The 22,500-nt window shown below is 49.0% G+C and overlaps 1 protein-coding gene across 3 annotated transcripts in view; it reads right to left on the bottom strand.

Annotated features, from left to right (window-relative positions):
- The window catches only part of Atp8a2 (ATPase phospholipid transporting 8A2), a 537,082-nt gene that overhangs the window by 56,890 nt on the left and 457,692 nt on the right, over positions 1-22,500 (bottom strand). For all 3 annotated transcript variants that reach the window (XM_041633810.1, XM_041633811.1, XM_041633812.1), the window contains exon 34: positions 3,476-3,564. In XM_041633810.1, the coding sequence (XP_041489744.1) occupies positions 3,476-3,564 (89 nt within the window). The remainder of the gene's footprint in view (positions 1-3,475; positions 3,565-22,500) is intronic.

The following is a 22,500-nucleotide window of genomic DNA, read 5'->3' as shown; positions in this document are numbered from 1 at the left end:
TTCATATAAGGAAGGGTGTTCCACCACGGTCGGTGGCCTTGAGCTCTGCACCGCTTCTAGAGCGTGACAGTAACCAGTTTCTTCTGGATGCAGAGCCACATCTACCTGGCAGTTTGCTTACACTGTCACAGGTAAGCGTTTTGGGAGAGCGCAGGCTAACCGATATTAAAACAGTTCTGCACGGTTTACACTCCACACATCTGACAAGACTCCTCACTAGCCAGGGGTCACAGAGAGTCAATTATGTTAATAAACAATTAGGGCCATTTGGGCCCTCATCAAACTTTGGAGAAATAATAGGGCAGGCTTTTTATGGTGTTCCAAATCTGACTTCAGATAGGCTAACAACGGTCTTCATCCAGAAAGCTGACAAACTGTGGGAAGAGCAAATGACCTCATCCTGATTCTCTCCTTTAACTCCTAGCAGCCAGGTCCTGGAATGGAGATAAGGGGCTGGCTAAAGGAAGGAAGAGGTGCCTAGAAGTGAGTCACTCAGCCTCTTAGGTGCTCGTGATATCCCCTTGAAAAGCCAGGCCTGCTCTGTAAGAAAGTTTCCAAAGACAGGGCAACAGCCTTTGGCAGCGCCTGCAGGAACAGCACTCATGAACTGAGGCAGGGGAATCTTAACATCAGAGCCAGCCTGGGCTATGTAGAAAGAACTTTTCTTAAAACAAAATGAAACAAACCCCCCCCCAAAATGAAAAAAACAAGGGCTGGGAGTATCGCTCAGTGGGAGAATTTTTTGTTATTGTGAGGGCTGTGTTAGAGAAAGTGAGCGAGACATCAGAGATCAAAGGATGGGTCGATGTAGACAGTGATGCTACAACCCTTTAATATAGTTCCTCAGTGTGGTGGTGACCCCTAAACATAAAATTATTTTATTGCTACTTCATAACTAACTTTGCTACTGATACGAATCTTAATGTAAATATCGGATATGCGATCCCCAAAGGGGTTGCGACCCACAGGTTGAGAATCACTGTGTAGAGCATGGTGGGCCATGGGAGTGTGGAGAACGTTTTCTAAAGCTTTGCAGAATGGCAGTTCAGACACAAGGGCCACAGGGGAGCTCTGTGGCTTTGCCGGGGGCAATCAGTCTGCCACATACTTTCTGTCCTTGGGGGGAGCCACCAGATTCACTGGCCTTGGCAAATTTCAGCTCCCAGTATAATATGGGCCCACATACATTCACGAAACTCTTGTTCTTCAGGATGGGGACAGCAGAAGTTTAGGCATCAAGCAGATATCGCAAATGGGCATATACGCTGGGCAGTGGTGGTGCACACCTTTAATCCCAGCACTCGGGAGGCAGAGGCAGGCGGATCTCTGTGAGTTTGAGGCCAGCCTGGACTACAGAGTGAGTTCCAGGACAGTCAGGACTGTTTCACAGAGAAACCTTGACTAGAAAAAAAACACAAAAACAAAAAACAAAGACGCAAATGGGCATATAGTTTGGGCTAATTTAACACACTGTTTTAGCTCCTCTCAATAATGCAAGAGCAAAATGCATTCGGAAAGTGGTTACGTAAGTCAGTAGGGCCCCTTCTGTCTCTGTCAAATGATAAGATGCCATTCCTAGGAGAAGCTGTGCTTACCAACCCTGCCAGGCAGCAGGCAGCAGGCAGCCCCTGCCAGGGCCCTAACAATACAACCGGCAAGGGTAGCCCTCCTTGCTGGCTCCTCAGACCTTTCTGTGGGGCTCTGGTCCTGGTTGGAACCCAGCTGGCAAGCTCCTTGGAGAGAAAGTGATTTTTACTCTTCCCATATGCCAGAGCTGGAAGTAGTATCATATGATTTATCATTGTTAAAATGTAAATGGTGTTAATTTTATAGCCTAGGTCCTACAAATGGGACCAAGACAAGCTTGCTGAAGGCAAGATATCATCTGTCTGCTTCATGGTGACAGAGGACTTGTACTTGCAAAAATGTATTGGAAGGGGTTCTGAAGACACAGGGGAAGGCAGAGCCTTTGCAACCCTCTTGCAAAACTCTCTTATTGAAATGAAACAAAGATACATTTGCTGAAGACCCACTTGGCGGAAGGAATGAGCCTCAATAAAACTCTGTTTTCATGGCATTAATTTAAGATAGCTGAATTAAGATAGTTGGGGACAAATTTTGTAAGCCCGTAATTACTTCCCGTCAGACGCAGCCAAGTCAAGAAGGAGCTCGGCCCTGAAGCTAACTTATTTGCAGAGCTGTACAAACTCAGCTAGGGAATAAACATGTTGTGCCCAAACTGGGCCTACTGGCTCAAGGAACACGTGATGGAATGACTATTTCCTCACAGGGCATCTCGTAGGTTAAGGAAATATCTTTCCTGGCTCCAGCCATCCTGCAGGTTCCAACTGTGCCGTTTACAGAACACAGTCGTAGCAGATGAGACAGAAGCAGTTGGTTAGTTAGCAAATGAATTTAAGAAGTTCAAATGATTTGGTTTTTGGTAGTAGTCGAAAAACTTAGCGGAAGAAAAACATAAGCAAATATTCATTCTAGGAAAATTATTGTTCCCCTCTCTCCGCGCCAGCACAATCAGCTGTCAAGATAGTGGCCAAATGAAGACTTTTTCACAAGAGATCCCCGTCAGGCAAGAATAATTCCTGCCGAGTGTAGGAGGAATGAAGAGATAAAAAAATGAGACCTGGTGTCTTTTCCTGGAAGGCTTGGGTTAAAAATCTCACTTTGCTACCTCAGGGCCCTGAAATAATTGTGGTTTGCCCAAGCTAGAAGTCTCAATTTTCAGGGAAATTGGCCATATTTCTAGGAGGAACTAGGCCCATCTGAGCCTAAACCAGTACTATGGGCCTTAGAGCCATCTCTCACCTTCGCCTGAATGAAGTTAGAGGCTAGATTCTCTTGGGACATCAGTGTTTCTTTATATTTTAGGAAAGGTATGAATGGAAAACAGAGGAGTGGGAAGCAAGTTTGAGCTAATTCCCATGTAATCTGCATTATAATTTTATATCTGTGATGAGATTTTCTTACAGAGGTGTAAAATCGGCTCTTGAGAAGAATTGATTGGCAGGGCTCCTGCTGTGAGCTGGTTAGAAGGATGAGGTCTCCTTCCCTTCTGTCAGGGGAGTGACTGACCTGCCTATGATTTTCTACTGTACACAGGGCTGAGAGCCAGGCACTATCTGGGCTTGCTTGGCATCAGCTTTAAGGTGTGGAAAGAGTCTTCGGTCGTGTTTCCTAAACGTGATGAGATGTGTCTGTGTTTGGAAACAGACTAACAGTCACACACAAGGCAATGGCCCTACTGGCTGTCACGTGATCTCTGTTCTCTGTTCCTTTGCCTCTGCATTCTCCTATCAAAATGAAGCACAATCTTAAACTTAAACAATCTCCCCCAAATAAATAAATAACCCCCTTTGTTTGGCAAGCGCTAGAAGTCCCATTTCTTCTTAATTCCCATAGCCCCTAGTAAAAGGAGAGAGGTGCAAGGCCTGAAGGCATGATGTCACTGTGTACTTACGCTCGCCACACCACATCTTCAATCAGACACGCAGTTGGAACCAGGAACAATCCCAACCAGAAGGATGCAGAGCTCAGGACCATGGTCGCCTGCAAGAAACACAAGTCACAGCCTATTACAGGTTGTCCGTCAAACGGCGGGAGGCGATTTAATCAGCGTGGAGCATCGCACAACATGGAAGTGATGGGGAGGCTGGGGACAGCTGGCCTGGCTCCTTGTCTGGTCTCCGCTAGCTCTCACCTCCATCCTTTCAGCTTGACTTCTGGTGTTGTCCCTGCTTCGGAACCTCAAGCTCCCTCCTGAACAGAATGCTCTTCTAAGTCTCCCCAGAGAGAAATGTTAGCACCATCCTTCTGTGGAATCAACTGCTTCCTGAGGCTCCCTTTGTTTACCATGCAGCGGCCCACTTCCCTTTACTGCTCTTCGTGGGCCCAGCATCCCATGACTGACCAGTGCAAAGGCCATTGGTTCCCTCCATTCGGAAGTGGAAGATGTCCTTGTTACCTGGCTTCAGGGGGTTGGAAACATGGAGTCTGCCAAGGGCAAGCATGGCAGTTATAGGAGAACTCCTTTGTTAAGTTTTATTGCTGATTTTTTTTCTATTTTTATGTCTTATAACTCATTTTTCAACTCCTGAGCCTACAGCCTTTCTGCCCCCAGGCAGGGACCACAGGTGTACACCACATGCTGGGCTTAAGAAGGCAAGGTAAGGAAGGCAGGGTGCGTCAGTGATGGAGACAACAGAGACAGTTCAAGGGCCAGCCTGGCTATGTGAGGTGCTGTGTCAATATCCCCTCCCTCAATGAACAACAGCACCAGCAGCACACAACATACCAACCCCAAACACCACAAACCAAAGGGCAGCTAGAGAGGGTCAGAGGGAGATGACAGCAAGGGGATGGAGGGCATGGAACACAGCTTTTGGTGGACTTTCTTGCTCCCAGCCGTGTAAGCGCAGGACAGTTTGGGCTGGCAGCACAGAGGCTGGGAGGCAGAGAGTGGCAGCTAGTTGTAGTAAGGGAGATGCTGGGGACCAAAGCAGAGGGCGGGAACAGCTTGCTCTGAACAGAAACGGGGACTGGGGATCCTGACTCCTCATAGTTTGGTTTGGAGCAAACAAAGGTCAGGAGCACGGAACCAGCTGAAGACTGACAAGGCAGTTTCACAGGGCAGCTGTCTGGCTAAGGGAGCGGAGCTAAAGTATAGCTGGGTCCTGCTGCTCCCTGGGTTTCTTTCCATTTCACTGACTAGAACTTTGTTTTGCTAGAACTTAGTGCACAGTGGGGTTAGGGTCACAGAGGTGAGGGCTGCAGAGATGAGGGCCGCAGGAGTGAGGGTCAGAGGGGTGGGTGAGGGTCACAGAGGTGAGGGTCACAGAGGTGAGGGCTGCAGAGATGAGGGCTGCAGGAGTAAGGGTCAGAGGGGTGAGGGTCGCAGAGGTGAGGTTCGCAGAGGTGAGGGCTGTAGAGGTGAGGGCCGTAGAGGTGAGGGCCACAGAGGTGAGAGCTGCAGAGATGAGGGCTGCAGAGATGAGGGCTGCAGGAATGAGGGTCAGAGGGGTGGGTCACAGAGGTGAGGTTCGCAGAGGTGAGAGCCACAGAGGTGAGGATCACGGGGTGGGGGGAAGAGCAGAGGAACTGAGACTGTCATCTCACCACCTCACAAGGACTGCAGGGGTGGAGAATCAGGGGGATCCCAGGGCAACTCCTTCCTTTCCCACGGATGCTCCTGGTCGCAGCCTGGCATCCGAGCATCAACTCAGGTTGCTTTTTCTACCTGCAGCGCCTCTGTGAGAGCATCCCCTAGTCAGAGCACCTACACAGCCTGTCTGGACAAGCCCACATATGATCACAGCTTCTTGCCTCTGAGCTCCATCATACACATGGCCCTGCTTGTGGCTCTTGGCATTCATGACAATTCTGCTGACCCACAGTGAAGTTTGAGGCAGGGGAAACAAAAGCACAACTTGGTCCCTGACTTTTCCCAAAGTTGAGAGTATCCATTTTTGTGTATGCAAACATGTGAGTGCGTTTTCCTATCGATCACCCCTCTGGGAATTCATCCCACAAAAGGGAAGTATGAAGAGGCAAGGCAAGAATATTCTTGAAAGCGCTCTCCTAGCATAGAAACGAGAAGGGAGACAAAGGCTTCCTGAACGGATTACAGTCCACAGTGAAAGAAACATTACAGTTACTGTACGGACATAGAGATGTCACATCACATCGCTAAGTTAACCAGATGCTTTCGAAGACCCTCCAAGGGATGCTGTCACAGGGTCTGTGGAGAAGGCAGGGCCACTGATCCAAGCCTCAAGCTAAGCCTGAAGTGGTCTTTCCAGACACACTGAAGAAACCCAGGGAACATCACCCCAAAACTGCATCTGGGAACAATGAGGAATTTTAATCCCACACATAAGGGTCAGCAAGTATTGATGAGAGTTTTCTCTGCTTTTCCTGTTTCCACCTGGAGAAGAGATCCAGCAACTAGGATCCCTGTGGCCTTTATTTAGTCTCCTCACTGGAGTACCAACTGTGAAGAGGATTAAATTTCCCTCCCAGAGGAAGGCGACACCGGGGTCCAACAGGACACCAGAGAACTTTGGCCCTTCTGGCCCATTCCCACCCCTGAAGGTTTTTCTCTTCCTTGACAACTCCGTGTGCCCCCCCCTTCCCGCTCCCCTGTGAATCTTCTAGATCTCAGAGATAACTGGAAGCTCTCTTTCTTGAGAAAGAGAGGGAAAATACAAGCACACATTTCCCCAGAGACTATACCATTGCCAGTTGATTTCAGTAGATCTGAAGCATCACTGTTTGAAGGGGAAAGAGAAAGGATATTTCCCCCAATGACAGACCGACACGCGTCTGCACCTTGTCTAGTAGGCAGGGGATGTATCTTAGTCTCCATCAACACGCATCGTCCTGATATCATTGTGTCATGTCATACCCCCACATTTAACAAGGTGGGACGGTGTGGTAGAGTACATCTTTGATCCCAGCACTCAGGAGCAGAGGTTGCTGATCTCTGAGAGTTCGAGGCCAGCCAGGTCGACAGTGAGTTCTGGACTAGGAAACGCTACATAGGAAGACCCTGCCTCAAAAAGAAAACAAAACCAACCAACCAACCAAACAAACAAACAAATAAGAACTTTCCAGATTGCAAAGTCTGTGAAGTGGCTCATACCCTGGTGGTCTGGACAGGATCTACCTCGTCATACATGCAGCTGCTTATGCGACTGGGAAAAACACACGAATGACATGTCGAACATGTGTCTGGGTGGCGACCATAAGGAGCTGTGACCTCACATCTCTTTGTTTATCTCCACTTCCTGTTTGTCTATAGAAAACAAGTGTTAGTAAGTGACAGCAAAGTCAACTTCCACTCTCCACCCAGGCAACCTAGGCAGGGGCTGGAGCAGCCCCGTGACTAACGTTGTCTACAGAGTCCACGCATACACTGTGACTGTGAATGGCCAGGCTGGTGCTCCGTGCGTGGAAGGATGGGATCAGGCTCTCCTGCGGAGGATATGGACAGAAACGTCTGCTGGGTTCACTGATTAAAGAATTCAGTCACCCCACAACAATGCAGTACTTCAAACTGAGTCCAAGACTCAAAAAGCCATAGGTACGCTACTATTCCATGGTTGGTCTTTAGAGCCCATAGGTACGTTACTATTCCATGGTTGGTCTGTAGAGCCCATAGGTACGCCACTATTCCATGGTTGGTCTGTAGAGCCCATAGGTACGTTACTATTCCATGGTTGGTCTGTAGAGCCCATAGGTACGCTACTATTCCATGGTTGGTCTGTAGAGCCCATAGGTACGTTACTATTCCATGGTTGGTCTTTAGAGCTAGGTGCTACGACTATGAAGCACACAGAACTGAAATTAAAGGCGTGTCTCAGAAACATTGGAAAGATGTGGTGAGTGTGGAGAAGGCTACAGTTTCCCTCCAAGGAACAGGGACCAAGGCTGTTGGGTGCCACTGTGTAGTAAGACGTCCCTTAAAGTGCAGTACTTAGTCCTCTACAGACATTTTTAAAGGAATAAAAACACTGCGCTATCTTCACACCCCTGTCTCCAGAGAGGAATCCCCCCCCAGCTGTGGTGACCTAACCTTGAACCAGCTCCCTGTCCTAACTTCAGGGAGACCAGCCCCTCCCCTCTCCCCAAGTGAGTGTCCACGGAGGAAGCCCCAGAGTCCCAGGTGAACACAGGTCTCACTACGGGGCCTTGGCATCTGCTTCCGCCAGAAACTCCAGGTACCAGCTTCACATTGTAAATAAAAGAATTTCTGTAGAATGTAGGAAATAATAAAAACAGAAACACTGAAGGGGACGAGAGCTCCACCCTGCCTAGTAACACAAGGATAGATTAGAATGTGAGCCTGCGCAAGGCTTTGCTTGTGGCCCCTTGTAACCTTCTCAACCTGTCACCTACCCCATGCTTGGAAACTGATTTTCAAGTCAAAGGCTAAAGAACTTCAGTCTGGCTTCGAAGTGCGTCTCTCCAAAGCTGTGCTGTCTATGAACGTGCGGGCGAAGGGTTAGGACGTTCTCTGCCCTTTCTACTGGGAGCTGATTTTGTTGGTTTGCTTATTTTGTTTTGGTTTTTGAAACTGGGTGTTACTCTCTAGCCCAGGCTGGCCTTGGATCCCAGCCTCAGTCTCCTGCTTCGGTCTTCTGAGTGCTGGAATTGGAGGAGTCAGCTTTAGGATGAGCTGTTCTCTGCGGGGTGGTGACAAGCTTGGTCTGCCCAGGTTGTTGGGCAGCAGCCTACACAGACGGGAGCTGTGTGGCCCTCGGGAGGCCTGACTGACCGGTAAGTGCACTGTGCACACATCGCTGGGAATAGGGCTCTCCTGTGTCTATCCTTTCCAGCCAATTTCTGTCCCACGAAACAATGGATGCCCTGATTTATGGCATTGGAGCAGTCTGGCTGATTCTAGAATGTCATCCAAATGACACAACAGAGTATGGGTTTGTTTGATCTTGCTTTCTTCACTCAACATAAGGCTGTCGAGACTGATCCATGTTGCACCGTGAATCTGTGCCACACCCCCATTCTCTCTCCGGCAGGCATTGTGCGAGTCTAGGGCATCTTGTTTATTCTCTCTCCTGCTGATGGACACCTGGGTCGTTTCCACCTCGGGCCTGTTGCTCAGAATAAGGCTGCTGTGCAGGTCTCTGCACAGTCTTGTTTTATGGACACGTTTCCATTCCTTTCAGGTAGACACCTAGGGTGGGAATGCCCCGTCACCAGGAAGCCAGTGATTCACCTCACAGGAAGTCCAGGAGGCCACCGATGGCCACACAAACACAACAGTGTGAGCCCTTCCGGGTGCTCCTTATCCCAGCGGTGACTGGCTTTTTGTCACCCCAGTGGCTCCCTGGAGCAATGACATCCTTCACAGAGTGGGACTACTCTCACTAAGGGTCACCTTAGTGAGGTATAAATACCTCACTAATAAATAGTGAGGTGGGGATAAATACGAGAATGCTCCCCCGGAGAGGGAAGCTGATCTTTTCTGAGCAGGTGTGGTGGCTCATGCCTACTGTCAATCCCAGGACTCGGGAGGCTGAGGCGGGAGGCTTGCTTTGAGTTCGAGGTCAGCCGGGGCTACATATGGAGTTCCAGGCTGAGTTGGAACACCTAAGACTGTGTCTCAGAAACTCAGAAAGAAGCAAGTAAGCAACACATAAACAAACACATGCTGCTGGAAGGAGAAACAAGCTGAAGCACACAAGGCCCTCTTCCTCCCCAACACACAACACAAGGTGCTCTTGTTTGGAACAACAGCTAAACTCCAGGACAGTCACCACGCTGGTGAGAGAACACTGCCCAAACAGGGGTATGGACAGCAATTTTCTTATTAGGTTGAATCTAAAATTCTGCAAATTCACAACTATTTTTTCTTTTCAAATGCTCATATGGTTTCTCCATTTTTCTCTTGGGGATCTTGTTGTAGAGAAAGGATGGCTGATTTCACTACATTCCGGGGTTATTTATATTTGTTTGGTTTCCAGTAACTACTTCCACAGTCCTTTATATCCTGGGGACCCCCGGGATACCCAAACCCATAGGTGCTCAAGCTGGTCACACATAACAGTGTAGTTCTGTGTAGAACCCACACATGTCCTTGTAGACTTCCAGCCCTCTCTAGGTGACTGTGACACCAAACACCAAGCGGGCACTATTGGAATGGATGTCAGGCTGTATTATTTCAGGAATATTGAAGAGAGAACAAACCTGTGCAGATTCAGCCCAGATTTCCCCCAACCATGGTTGGCTGAATCCCCTGGTATGGAATCAGTATACACAGGTACTGAGGGCTGAACTGATCTGGATGTCAAGAGACACAACAATTCTCACGCTGTAGGGCATAGGGTGTGGCATGGAGAATTAAGGCAAGGAAACAGCTGCTGCCGACTTGTGTGGCTCATTCCTGGCTGAAACCGGGCAAGGTTAACACTGTGTTGGGTAGTTTAAAACATGGGGGTCCCTGCTTCCACCGTCAGGAGTGACGCATCGAAGCAAGGCTTGCGGCAGATGCTTCTGCCATGTCCATCCTGCCTGTCGGCCAACCTCAGCAAGCTGCGACTCCTCTGGCCGGGGCACATCTGTGACTTCCAGAACCTTGCTGAGGACCCGTGCACGGGCAGGATATCGTGTTTATTTACAGTCAAGCTCAACAAACCTCGTTTCCAGGTTGCTAACGGAAAGCTGGACTTCTATTGCCAGTGTGCACGGAGAGTAAGTGCCAGAGAGCTCCTGGCTGCCCCTCTGAGGAGGCGCACAAGCTACTAGAGGAAACCAATTCGTGACTGTTCTGAATGGATTTACCTGTTCGTGGCCCTATCTCTTCCGCCCATTACAGTGGAAGTGAATGCTTCCACATCTGAATTTGGGGAGTGTCACGAATATTCACTAGACAGGGATAAACTGCCACCAACCTTGGCGCTGCCATTTATTTCTTACTCAGTGACGGTGCTGGTGCCTCAGTTCCTTCCTCTGAAAATGAAGAAAATATCAGGCCCACCTGAGGAGCGGTTACCTGAGATTTAAATGAGTTAATACATGTGAACGGCACCATGCCACGCGGATTATTAGGCTTCACTGGTTTCTTTATCCAGATGACTTCAATCACAGTTTTTACTTCAGCATGCTAGAAGTGGTCAAGATCGTCACACAATGATTCCTGAATCACATTTGGGAACTAATGGGGTTCAAGAGACTCTCACCTGCTGTGGTGTTGTGCTGAGGGTCAGACACTGCCGTTCTCAGGTGGGTGACCCGTGGAGCTGCATGCTAGCAAGTTCCTACACTACGTGACCGGGGAGTTGCTCACTGGGGACACAAGAGGATTCTCAGAGCTCTCTATATCCAAGGCTCTGCACTGCTCATGAGCGCTGCCATGCTGGGTACTATTAACCTCTGAAGACACAGCCAGGCACGCGCTCAGGCGCTGCCCCTTGGGAAGGATGTTAGCAATAACTTTGTACTCAACAAGAAAAGAGGAGAAAGGGGAGGTATTTGCTCATGAAAATGCCCCCCCCCCCCTTGCCCACCCCCATGGCTGGGCATCAGAAAGGCTGCAGAAGGAATTCCAGAACAGGAAGGAGGAAATGCTGAGTGCAAACGATTCCGGTGGCCTCAGCTGAGGTTAAGGATTAGTTTGGGTGGAACTGGAATTCCACAGATTTCAGAGCTGGAGACACCAGGCTTCCGGACAAACGGGAGCCAAGCCAGAGACAGACAGCCACCACCTCTGATGGTGACAGATTCTGCTCCCACCCGGAGTGCTGGCTGTCCAGGTACTGAAGACAAGCTGTGATAATTGGCCTGATAGGGATGATGCTGGGAAGGACCACCTCCCAACCTCTGCTGTTCCTGTTGGAATGAAGGGAGACACAGCAACGGAAACCAGGTAATTTAGAGCATCTTAGAATGCACGAACACCCTGTCTGTGAGGTATTTTATCTCACTCAACAGCCCCTACCGCTCAGTCCTTTGGTCAATCTCAACGACAGGTTTGGGAAGCAGATAGTTTTACCTCGCAAGGATCATTAGACCTAACACCAGCAGCTTAAGATGACCTTTGAGAATCAGTGTCGGAGGGTCAATGACTGGCCTCCTAGGCATGTGCCCTCTGTCCTCCGCTATTAGAGGCATCCATCTCTCTGACAATTTCAAGGGAAGTAGGACGCAGAGCCAGGAATGAACATCAGTCTTTGAAAGGTGCTTGAACCTCAGGTGATCTGACTGGCATAGGAGGCTCACGGTGGTGACACACAGGAGACGTGCAGGCTTGGGTGATGTGGGATGTCTTAAATCTGTTCTGTATTCTAGGCTTCTCCTGAGACTTGGGCTTTTCTTGGTGGATGCTGAGAGTCCAAGTCGTTTCTCTCTTTGCATCTGGTGGTATTTCTCAGTCTGCCTCTTATTCGATATCTCAGAGCTATGTACTGTGAGTACATAGGATGTGCACAGGATGTCCCCTCAGAGACAAGGCCCTGGGGCTCTCACCTGCAGAGAGAAGAAGGTGCTGGAAGGGCAGCGGTAGGGCTTGTAGCTGAGTGGTGGAGGTAGGGACCGGACCTCCATATTCAGTAGCCTCAGAAACACCACTGACTCTGGTCACTTAGCTTCTTGGTGGCATAGCTCCTCTCCCTCAAACCAAGACAGCGCAGTGCCCTCCTCGTGGAGTCAAAGGCCTAGCATTCACTTAACTGTGCTTTTACTGCCTTCTGTCTCCCCAGAACCCGAGAAGCCCTGGGGCAAGCCCTTCACAAATAAGCACCTACAGCTTGTTTCCTCCGCGTCTGGGCTGCTCCTCCCCTCCCGCACGTCTGCACACCGCAGCAGTGTGCTAATCTCGAGACAGCTCTGCCTGTAAAATGACTTCTCTGGAGCAAATGAGCTCAGGGGCTGGCGCAGGTACCTGGTGTCTGAGCCCCTGCCAGCTGGCTGTCATCCACCCCTCAGCTGCCTGCCCAGCGCAGAACAATCCAGGGACCCCTCGATGAGACATTTTCTCCAGTGTTTTCTTAAGCCCTGACAACTGCAACTGAAATTTAGCAGCAGCCTGCAGCCCCCTTGAGATTCCTCTTGTGTATTTCTCTCTCTCTCTCTCTCTCTCTCTCTCTCCCTCCCCTGTCTCTTTCTCCCTCCCTCCTCATTCTAAACCAAAGTCTCCATCCATCTTTCTTTCTTTCTTTCTTTCTTTCTTTCTTTCTTTCTCTTTCTCTCTCTCTCTCTCTCCCTCCCTCCCTCCCTCCCTCCCTTCCTTCTTCTTTCATTCCTCCCTCCTCTCCCCTTGTCTCCTTTCTTTTTAATGAAAGTTCCCCCTGGAAGAAGACTGATGATGAATCTATGATTATGGATGGTGACTGGAAAGTCTCTGCCATTCTGAGGACTGGATTAAGAACCTAAACCAGGACTTTCTGACTTTTACTTTTCAATGTATTGGTTTATTTATAAAAACCGTGCACACATGGAGGTCTTAGCGTCCTTGTGAGGGTGAGTTCTCTTCTTTTACTATGTGTGCTCTGAGAATAGGTATCAGGTTGTCAGTCTTGGTGGCAAGTGCCTTGACCCCCTGAGCCACCTCTCCAGCCTGCTTCCTGCTTGGCGAGTTCATTTATTTCTCCCATGAATGTACATTGCACAGTGACAGCCGGCCTTCCCTCTTGACAGCAGTGTTTGAGGCCTCATGATGCGTTACTCTCTCGTTACTCAGGGGAGAGCATACACCTTCATCACAGGCTTTGGCAGACATCTGATAGAACCTGGTACATATTAAAGCAATTATTTGTTGCATGGCCACCCTATTAGGTGCCCAGGGTTTGCCAGCACATCCTGTAAAAAAACTCAACTCCCAATAGGGATACCGCAAAAATATACCTGTACATTGTCTAAAACCAATCTTCACTTCCTCCTCCATCTCTGTGTCCATCAGTGAGATCATCAGCCCATGATACACTCAGAGATGGGTCTTGTTTTCAGCTTCTATTCCTCCATCAAACCCCTTTCCTGGCTTCCCCTGCGTACTACTGTTTAGATCCTTAGAAAGGGAGGGGACCTCACACAAGGGAGACACTAATTGTTCCTGCTTCACAGAGGAAGCGACCAAGGCACAGCAGTTGAGAGGCTTGTCTGAGGTCACTGGGGTGAGTCGGGATGTGAATGCAGGCTGTGGACTCTAGAGTTGGGGCCTGTCTTGCAGTTGGCTTCAAAGCCCGTTCTTGCAGACAGCAGCTGCACGGCTGACTCGGAGCTGAGCCTATATTCGGGGCTGAGCCCGTATGCCCCTCATACCATCTGCTGGCGTTTTCATAGCTCTTATTTTAATGAACTGCCAATTTTTAAAAATGTACAACCCGGCTTCCACTTTCCAGAAATCCCAGCCCAGCGTTACTGACACGCCCTCCTCTGTGGTTCCTGGAATGTAGCCCCTTAAGATGGTTGTTAAAGGGGCTGCACTGTTCCTGGGGGCTGTTGTATGCTCTGAGCAGGCAGAAGTGTGTCTTGTCCCTAGAATGTAGCCCCTTAGGATGGTGGCTATAGGGGCTGGACTGTTTCTGAGGCTGTTGTTGTATACTATGAGCGGGCAGCAGTGTGTCTGTACTCTGAACAGCAAAGTTGCTGACTCTTGCCGGCTGGACAGGCTGTGGAGTGTGAGTGGCTTTTACGCTCACTCCTGAAACTGACCACCATGAAGAACATGTCATCTCGCTTTTTACGCCCTCCCCAGAGGGTGTTCACAAGGACTGAAATACCATTTTTCTAAAAGGACAGTAACTGGACAAGAGAAACGCGACTTGGCTTTACAGTTTTGATCATTCAGTCGTGATTATAGGGAAGACACTGGGAATCTGCTAAGAGTCTCTCCACAGGCTAAACCAGCCACACAGGCATGGAGGTCCATCTTGGATGCCCTGGGGGACAAGGTCTTGCTCCTCTTAGCATAGCAAGCTGTGCACCCCAGCAGCTTTTAGGTGGCCCTTTCTGCAGATGCCGGGGACACACAAAGAAGAAGCTTAGTATGTGGCTCTAAAACAAACAAACATACACACATCACTGAGAAGGGAATTTATAATATAATCTCTCCCTATATACGATTTCAAATCTCTGCAAAGTAATGTTGGACTTTATATTTCCACAGGTTAGTATATAGAGGATTGATGTATGAACACAGTCGTCATCGGGGAATGAGGATGCTGGGAGCAACATGGACAAAGGTAGCCAACGTTTAGTCAGCATTAGACTAAATGTTTAGTCAGGTTTACATAAGTGGTATGTCATATTTGAATACAGAGGATACTTTATTTTGTGGCTGTTGTCTTTTTGTGTGGAATTTGCCACAATTTGGGTAAATTCATTCTTGGATCTCAGGGGTTGGCACAGTGGGCGTAGAGGTCTAGCTAAAGAGATGTTTTTTTTTTTGTTTGTATCGTTGGTTTGGTTTTTTGTTGTTGTTTTGGTGGTAGTAAAGTTGGAATCTGGTTTCGGGTAGAATCCAGGGTTTGGCGCTAACCAGACAAATGCTCTACCACTGAGCACACCCAAGACCTTGAGATTCCAAACTCAAGTGGCTCTTGGTCACAGCCAACAAGGTCCAGCTGAGCAGGTGCTGCCGCCAGGACTCACGGGACCCAAGGAATAATGCTTGTTGTAAAGCAAACCTGGTCAGTGTCACAGGGCAGGGCTCTGTTAGGGCCGATGAGTCTAGAGAAGAGAACTTTGGGTGGAGTTCACTTTGGACAGGGAATATGAATTGAGGGCACCAGCTATGAGAGCCGTCCAGGTGAGGGTAGGAGTTATGCCAAAGAGGAGGCCTCTTCAGCAGCTGGGCATGAGCTGCAGTTACAGCTGGCAGGAAGGTGTCAGAGGGGGAGCGTGGAACCCTGCGGGAGAATGGACTGGGCATAGGGGAGGTGGGACCAAGGCTATGAGCCCAGGTCTGTTAGAGAGGAGTCAAGGTAGGTTCAAGGTCCAGAGAGAACCTAAAAAGGCAGGAATGGGGTGTTTAGAGGCATCGAACACACTGAGACAGCTGAAGGTGACCGTGAGCAGGGGAAATGAGCACAGCTGCTCCTACGTGAGAGGGAGGGTCCTACTCCACCCCCAGTGGATGCCTGAACCCCATGCATGTGCTTGGCAGAGGTGTGGGGAACTGTAGGAACCCAGAAGGGAAAAGCAAGTGCAATTTCTTAATGACAGAATAAGGGAGCTAAAGATGGCGGTGGTGACGAGAATGGTCAGAGCCTGCTGTGGACTATAAAGTGGAGAGACTGGCTGATGGCAGTGAGGAGAGGGGAGACTGAGGGACTGAGAGGTTGAGGCAACAGGGGCCAGAGGCCAAGGGGAACCCAGGAATCACCTTTAAGGTCCTAGAGGAAACTGGGTTATAGAGGAGGGGCCTTTCTCAGGATGGTGAGGGAGCCGAGGAGGGGGACGTCGCAGGCACCGAGGAGGTCCGAGGATCATGCCCACATGCTAATAGATGGATGGCCTACATAGGAAAACCTCCAGCGATGTCGCAACAGTCAGAAAGAAACGTGAAAAGTCAGTGTTTTGTGAAGGGAAGGCCACAGAGTAGAAGAGAGCTGGTCCAAATGATGAGTCAGGAGAAAAGTCTGGGCGCCTACACCCATGGGGCTGAAGAGAGATACCCCGGAATAAACAGCACTAAAAGTTGACTGAAGGTCCGTGGCAGCAAAGGGCAGCACAAAGTCACACATCCAGATCTCTGGTTCGGATGCTTTCAAAGGAAAACACGATTTCATTGCCAGTAACGAGACTGTGTTAGTAAACACAGAGTGGTCCACAGGAGGCTTTCCAAGGGAAGGAAAATCAGGGGTGGGGAAGCATTTAAAGCTAATGGGGCCCCCTGGGGTGAGCTACAGATGCCTTTCCTACTAACTTGCCAGTGGTTACCTGGAAATGTGCAACCCTTTCCATGCAAGTTCACTCCCCAGCTCCTTCTGCTGCAGCGTGCTGAGCAGCTGGGCTCCGAGGTCCCTCAGTGACCTGGCACCTCGGCAGGCGATCCATTCCTGTTCACACCTCTGCTCCTGTTACAACGGTGACTCCCGCCAAACACACACACACACACACACACACACACACACACACACACATTTAGGTGTGAAAGTTAACACCAGACCATGATATGAAATACTACACATATGCAAAGGAATTAATTTATAGTTACTGCGGGATCCATAACTTTACAATTTCCTGGCTTTGGTCTGTACAGTTTTTCAGACTCAACATGTTATTGGCTTTCTCTCTGAGGCAGCTCTCTGTCTCTGGGCTGGTATTCCCCGCTGTATTAGCTCGCCCGTTTCCAAGTGGAATATCGTGTTCTGAAGCTTTGCTCACTTCCTCTCTTCTCTCTCAGCCCATCTGTATATTTTACATCGAATCTCCCGGGGCTTCACCTTCCCTGGCTCTGTAAATTTAATTAATGTACTTTTGACTCTCTTCCCCAGGTCACTCTTGAAAATTTACATGAAACAGACCTCCTTTTTCCTCATCGTGGCCTAATGGAAACACATTTGCTCCGTTTCCTTCTCCAATCTATTTCAATTTATCTTTCCCATATATCGTCCCTCATTTCAAAGTTCTCAGACACAGTCAGGCAGGAATACGGCACAGTGACCCTTCGGTGGTGGACAGCCGCTGTTTGTGGCACATCCCCATCTGAAAGCCGAGTTAATATGTACATCACACTTGCTATCATATGTGCTTCATGAGCCTCTAGACCTCTCTATGTCTTTGCTCCCCCACGGAAGCATTGCTTAGGCTTTTAGAGAACTGTCTCCTGTTTCTCCACTAGTTCTGGAAACTTGACGTTTTCGGAGAATGAGAAACAAAATACAGCTAGCGTTTTCCTGCAGTTTTCACAGCCAGAACCAAGGAGATCACAAAACCAAAACAAAAACTCCCCATTCGCATGAATTCCACTAGTACGGTTTAGATTGCCCTGCTTTAGTTTATCAAGTGAATTTTACATTCACTGAGAAGGAACAGAAGTTCAAGGCCATCCACTAACTGGCCACCTGGGCTGTCTGAGAGCCAGTGACTGCAGGAAGGTGCAAGGTCACAGCCATTCTCTCCCTCCTGCAGGGCTCTCGGAAATGTCACCTTGCTGCCCTGGAAAACCGGAGATCTCGTGCTTGAGGTTCCAGTTGTGGGGCATCGGCTGCCAAGGCGTCCTGTGTCCTCGCTCAAACTTTTAGAGACTTAACTCACAAGGGTGCTCAACCCCAAGGACATATAATTTTATGTTGACTCTAATCTGCTTTTCATTGAAAATGTCATAATGACCTATTGTCAGTTATATTGTTCTCCTTATCGGTGATGAGATGTTCCTCCTTAGCAGAAGCATCTCCATATTTACTCTAGAAAAAGGCAAATCAACTATACTGCAGAAAGTAACCCTGATGTCATGCTGAGCCTGAGCAGCCCAGCTGGGCACGCCCCTCACTGCTCCTCATTCTGCCCAGACTACTGGAGCATGGTAAATAAACGGGCAGGGAGAACCACTGGGGGAGAAATCGGAAGATGGTTTCTGAAATTTACTTCTTCAAGAATCTTTATTTAAATTCTTGGCAAGCAATCTGGTTCTTAAAGTTACAGCACATACTGAAACATAGTTACCAATATATTTGGGTTGCTATGAGAAGTGTACCATGTTCACGACATCTGCAGTGCACTGCTGGCCGTGGATACAGCTGTGGAACGCTTGCCTAGCTTGGCGGCAAAGCCCTGGGATCCATCCCCAACGCGGCAATACATAAGTAAGTAAATAAATACTTTTTGTTTTTTAATATGAAGACCGTCCAGGTATGGTGGTACCCAGTACTTGTGAGGCAAAGGCAAAAGGATCAGGAGTTCAAGGTCAGCCTTGACTATTAAGCGTATCTTTGAACTACACGGGGCTACCTCAGAAAAAAAGTCAGAGTAGCAACATGGAAACACTTCGGCAAAGGTGAAGCCTCTGGCCAGCCACCTCCTGAGAACTACACTTCAGTCTGCAAGGGACCATGGATCAGAGCTGCCCAGCTTTGCCCTGACCTTCGCCACTGGAGTCCTGCAGGCTTCTGCTGGGTGGGGTGGACGATGCCAGGAGTGGAGCCTCTAGGGGACGACGCCATGAGTGGAGCTGCCAGGGAACAATGCTGTGAGTGGAGCTGCCAGGGAACGACGCTGTGACTGGGGACACTAGATAAACTCAGGGCACCAAGGAAGAAATGCCACACTGGGGAAGCTTGGGCTCAGCCTAGGGGATGAACTTACGCATGCACTGCAAACTCTTCCTAAAGTCTCCATGGAAACCAGAGGATGCTCCTCCAAGGCTTTGGTACCAAGGTCCTGCTTCACAAATCCTGATGAAATTGGAAATCTGTGTGGCTGGGAACTTTTCCTCTTCTCTGTCCAGTTTGCCTGAAAAACCCTGCCTTGCTCGTGCCCTTCAGCTGAACGCCGGTTAACATTTGTTCTGAGCCTGTGGGCACGTGCCCACTAAAGCTTGCCTCCTCAAACTTCTCACTCGAGTTCAGCAGGGCCTGTCTGCTTCTCGACAATGAATTACTTCCACAGACACTACAGCCTCCAGCCTCCTCAAATCCTTCTCAGTAATCCCCAACATCTGTCCTGTGCTCGGTGCTGGCCAACATGGGACTCGGCCAGGACCTGCTGTCAGATGAGCAAGTGTGCTCACATCAGCTGGACCGGTTTCCAGCTGAATGTGCTCGACTTTGCTCTAAGACATTATAACCTAGAGGAGGCACCTGCTTAGCACTCTTCCAGGGAAGATGTGCCTAGAGACGCTCACTGGGCGCAACCAATAACAGTTCAGGTTCTAGAACTGGGTAAATGGTGACATCACACATTCCAGATTTCTAGGACAATGGCATCACACGTTCCTAATCTTTTGGTGGAGGATGGTACATTTGACACTGGTTTAAACTCTTTGGTGACATGGGAATTTTCATGAGCCCGTTCCTTTGACCTCCACCAAAGTGTCTCAAATAGTTTATAACATGGTGATTGATTTATGTGGGGGAATGATACGGCTCAAGGTAACAATGACTCAGTATCAGGAAGTAGGCTAGTGAGCCTCCTCTCTACTTCTCCCAGCTAACAGCCTGCTGGGGAAGGGACGCACTCAAAAATTGAGATCGGTGGAGAGTTTCTTTTATTTCTTTGGTTCCAGGTGAATATGACAACAATGGAGATGACATTTTAAGAAACGAGGCAACAAGATGACAGATGTCACAACCCATGAGACAATGTGTCCTCAGACAGGCACCGGCCAAGCCTGCTGGGACTCTATGCGGTGACTTCGATGATTAAGTAACCTAATCCTTACATGCCCAGGTTTGCCCACCGGTCCAGAAGCCATGCAATCTGACCCTGTGGCTGTTAGGCAGACAATCACATACACAAATATTTTTGTATAGTACTTAACAAGCTGGAGCTTTTGCTACACCCTTCTGAAATACAGCAAAATTGAGCTCCCTAGAATATCGTTAGGTCATTTATAGCACAGCTCTGATCATTCAGGGTCCTACTCCCGGGCCTCAAACACCACAGCCCAGTCTAGCTATGCTGAACCATTTGAATTTCTTGAGATCCTGGCTGTCCCCACCCCTCCCCCAACCCGAGCCTGTCATTGCCATCTTGTCCTCTCAGCTGACAGTGTTCTGCTCCACCTTTGAGAAAATGCCTTATTCAAGATTCAGCTTTAATCTCACTTGTTCAGTTTTGGGCAGAATACATGCTCCTTCCCTTGAGTTCCTCTAAGGTAGCGGTTCTCAACTTGTGGGTCTTTAACAAAGCTCTAGCTCTAAAAATATTTACCTTATGATTCTCAGCAGTAGCAGAGTTCCAGTTACAAAGCAGCAGCTAAAAGACTTTTATTGTTGGAACCATGTTAAAGGATCGCAGTACTCACAAGGTTGAGAACCACTGCTCTGAGGTGACAACGATTCCATAGCTACCATTTGTGGAACAAAGAAAACATGTCGGGGGAACAGAGAGATGGCTTCAAGGTTATGGACACCTGTTGCTCTTGCAGAGGACCTAGGTTCAAGTTCTAGCACCTACATGGTGGTTCACAACCACCCAGAACTCCAGTTCCAGAACCTTTTTCTGACCTCCCTGGGCACCAGATATGCATGTCACACATATACATGCAGACAGTCAAAACACTTACACACATAAAATATAATGAGCAAATATTTTTTGTATAAAAGAAAAGAAACTGTCAGGCCCCATGCCGGTCATGCACCCCTGCCCCCCTCCTGCGGCGTACACAGATGGCCCTAGAAAAAAGTTGTCTTCTTCTGATGGAAGAGGACAGTTTTGTTCAGAGAGGGCAAAATAATCGTCCCCTGGTCACAGTGTTGCAGGGCTAGGAACCGCCACCATGGGGTTCAAGGCCAACAGTTTCACAGAGTCTGCTCTTACCACTGGGCCTGTTATTTTCTAATACTGGTAAGAAACAAAAATGTTCTACTTTCAAGATGAAGTGCCTTAAATCAACTTAGGGCTAGCTAGAGATAAACAGGAGATTCCGGACCCTACTGGGACATGCTACTATAGCTACCTCCATCAAAACTGGCCGCGCTTGCCTAACGACCTGCAGATACTCCAACGTTCACGGGTTTGAAAAGATTTAAAACACACAGGATGTGAAGCATAGAGACTACCGGGTATAGTGGTGCACATTTTCAATCCCAGCAGTCAGGAGACAGAGGCAGGAGGACGTCTGTGGGTTCGAGGACAGTCTGATTTATAGAATGGGACCTGTCTCAAGAACAGTAACTCAATAAAGCAAAGCAAGCGAACACCACCACAAAATCTACAGAGAGAAACATATGCACAGACTTTGATGAGAACTAGACACAGGAGCAGATGATCTGCAAGAATGGAACCCTGAGTGCTCGGCCAATGAGCAATAGGAGAGACCTGCACTTAGAATTACAAAAACAGTCCTCTGCGCTTGATTGGCAAGCCCACCCTTCTCTGCACGGGGACTTAGTACTGCAAGATCTCTTTTAGGCTCTGAGTCTCATTTTCTCAGTGTTCCTCCCAGTGTTGGATGATGATCATGGTTACTTGCTGATGGCATCTCTTCCATGTGAACACCTTCTAAAAGGAGGCACACGTTTTCAGGATTCCTGGGTCCTCAGGAGCTCGCAGCTGTGAATGGAGGCACTGGTGGGAAGTTTGTCTAGGGAAGCTATTCCTACAGATAGAACTTCCATGGGGTCGCCTTCCTTGAGGTCTAAGCATGTGGGGAGGTGGTTGGGGCCAGCACCTGAACACAACTGTCCCTAAGTACTTTGGTTAGGATTCTCGGGGTGCCATCTGAGGAAGTTTCCTTTTCTGGCTTCCAGCAGGTCAGAGTCAGGTCCAATGCCTGCCCATGGTCTGTTTGATGGGTTGACAGTGTGTTCCCAATTAGCCCAATGTCGCAACCTCTGCAGCTAGAGCTACGATGCTGATGATCAGTTGCCCTGGAGGTCTGACTCTAGAGTCCTCCTTCAGACAGGAGTCACAGGATGTAGTACAAACTGCCCGCTGGAGGGGTTCTTGTCACACGTGGTGGGTAGGCCAGGTTTGGGGGAGATAACACTAATGACCGTGTGGCCTACATGTGTGACTGCCTTAAACTGGGCTTGTGGGGTGGCCTTGAAACCAAATGACTCACGTCTTTGGGAAGGCGAATTGCACAGACCTCCCAGCATCTTTGTCTCCCGGACCCACTGGCTGCAGGTGACAGGGAGGGGGCACACAGTGGGGCTGTCTAGTTAGGGAGCTCTCCTCTGAGTCAGGCACACAATGTGAATTTTTTTTTTAAGATTTAGTTATGTATACCGTGTTATGCCTGCAGATCTCATTACAGATGGTTGTGAGCCACCATGTGGTTGCTGGGAATTGAACTCAGGACCTCTGGAAGAGCAGTGAGTGCTCTTAACCTCCGAGCCATCTCTCCGGCCCCGCAATGTGAAT

Source organism: Microtus oregoni, unplaced genomic scaffold, assembly GCF_018167655.1.
Source record: "Microtus oregoni isolate MIOR12 unplaced genomic scaffold, Mior012 000045F_ref0000178, whole genome shotgun sequence".
Classification (NCBI taxonomy): domain Eukaryota; kingdom Metazoa; phylum Chordata; class Mammalia; order Rodentia; family Cricetidae; genus Microtus; species Microtus oregoni.
Note: the sequence above shows the minus strand (reverse complement) of the source record. Positions and strands in the feature narration are given on the sequence as shown.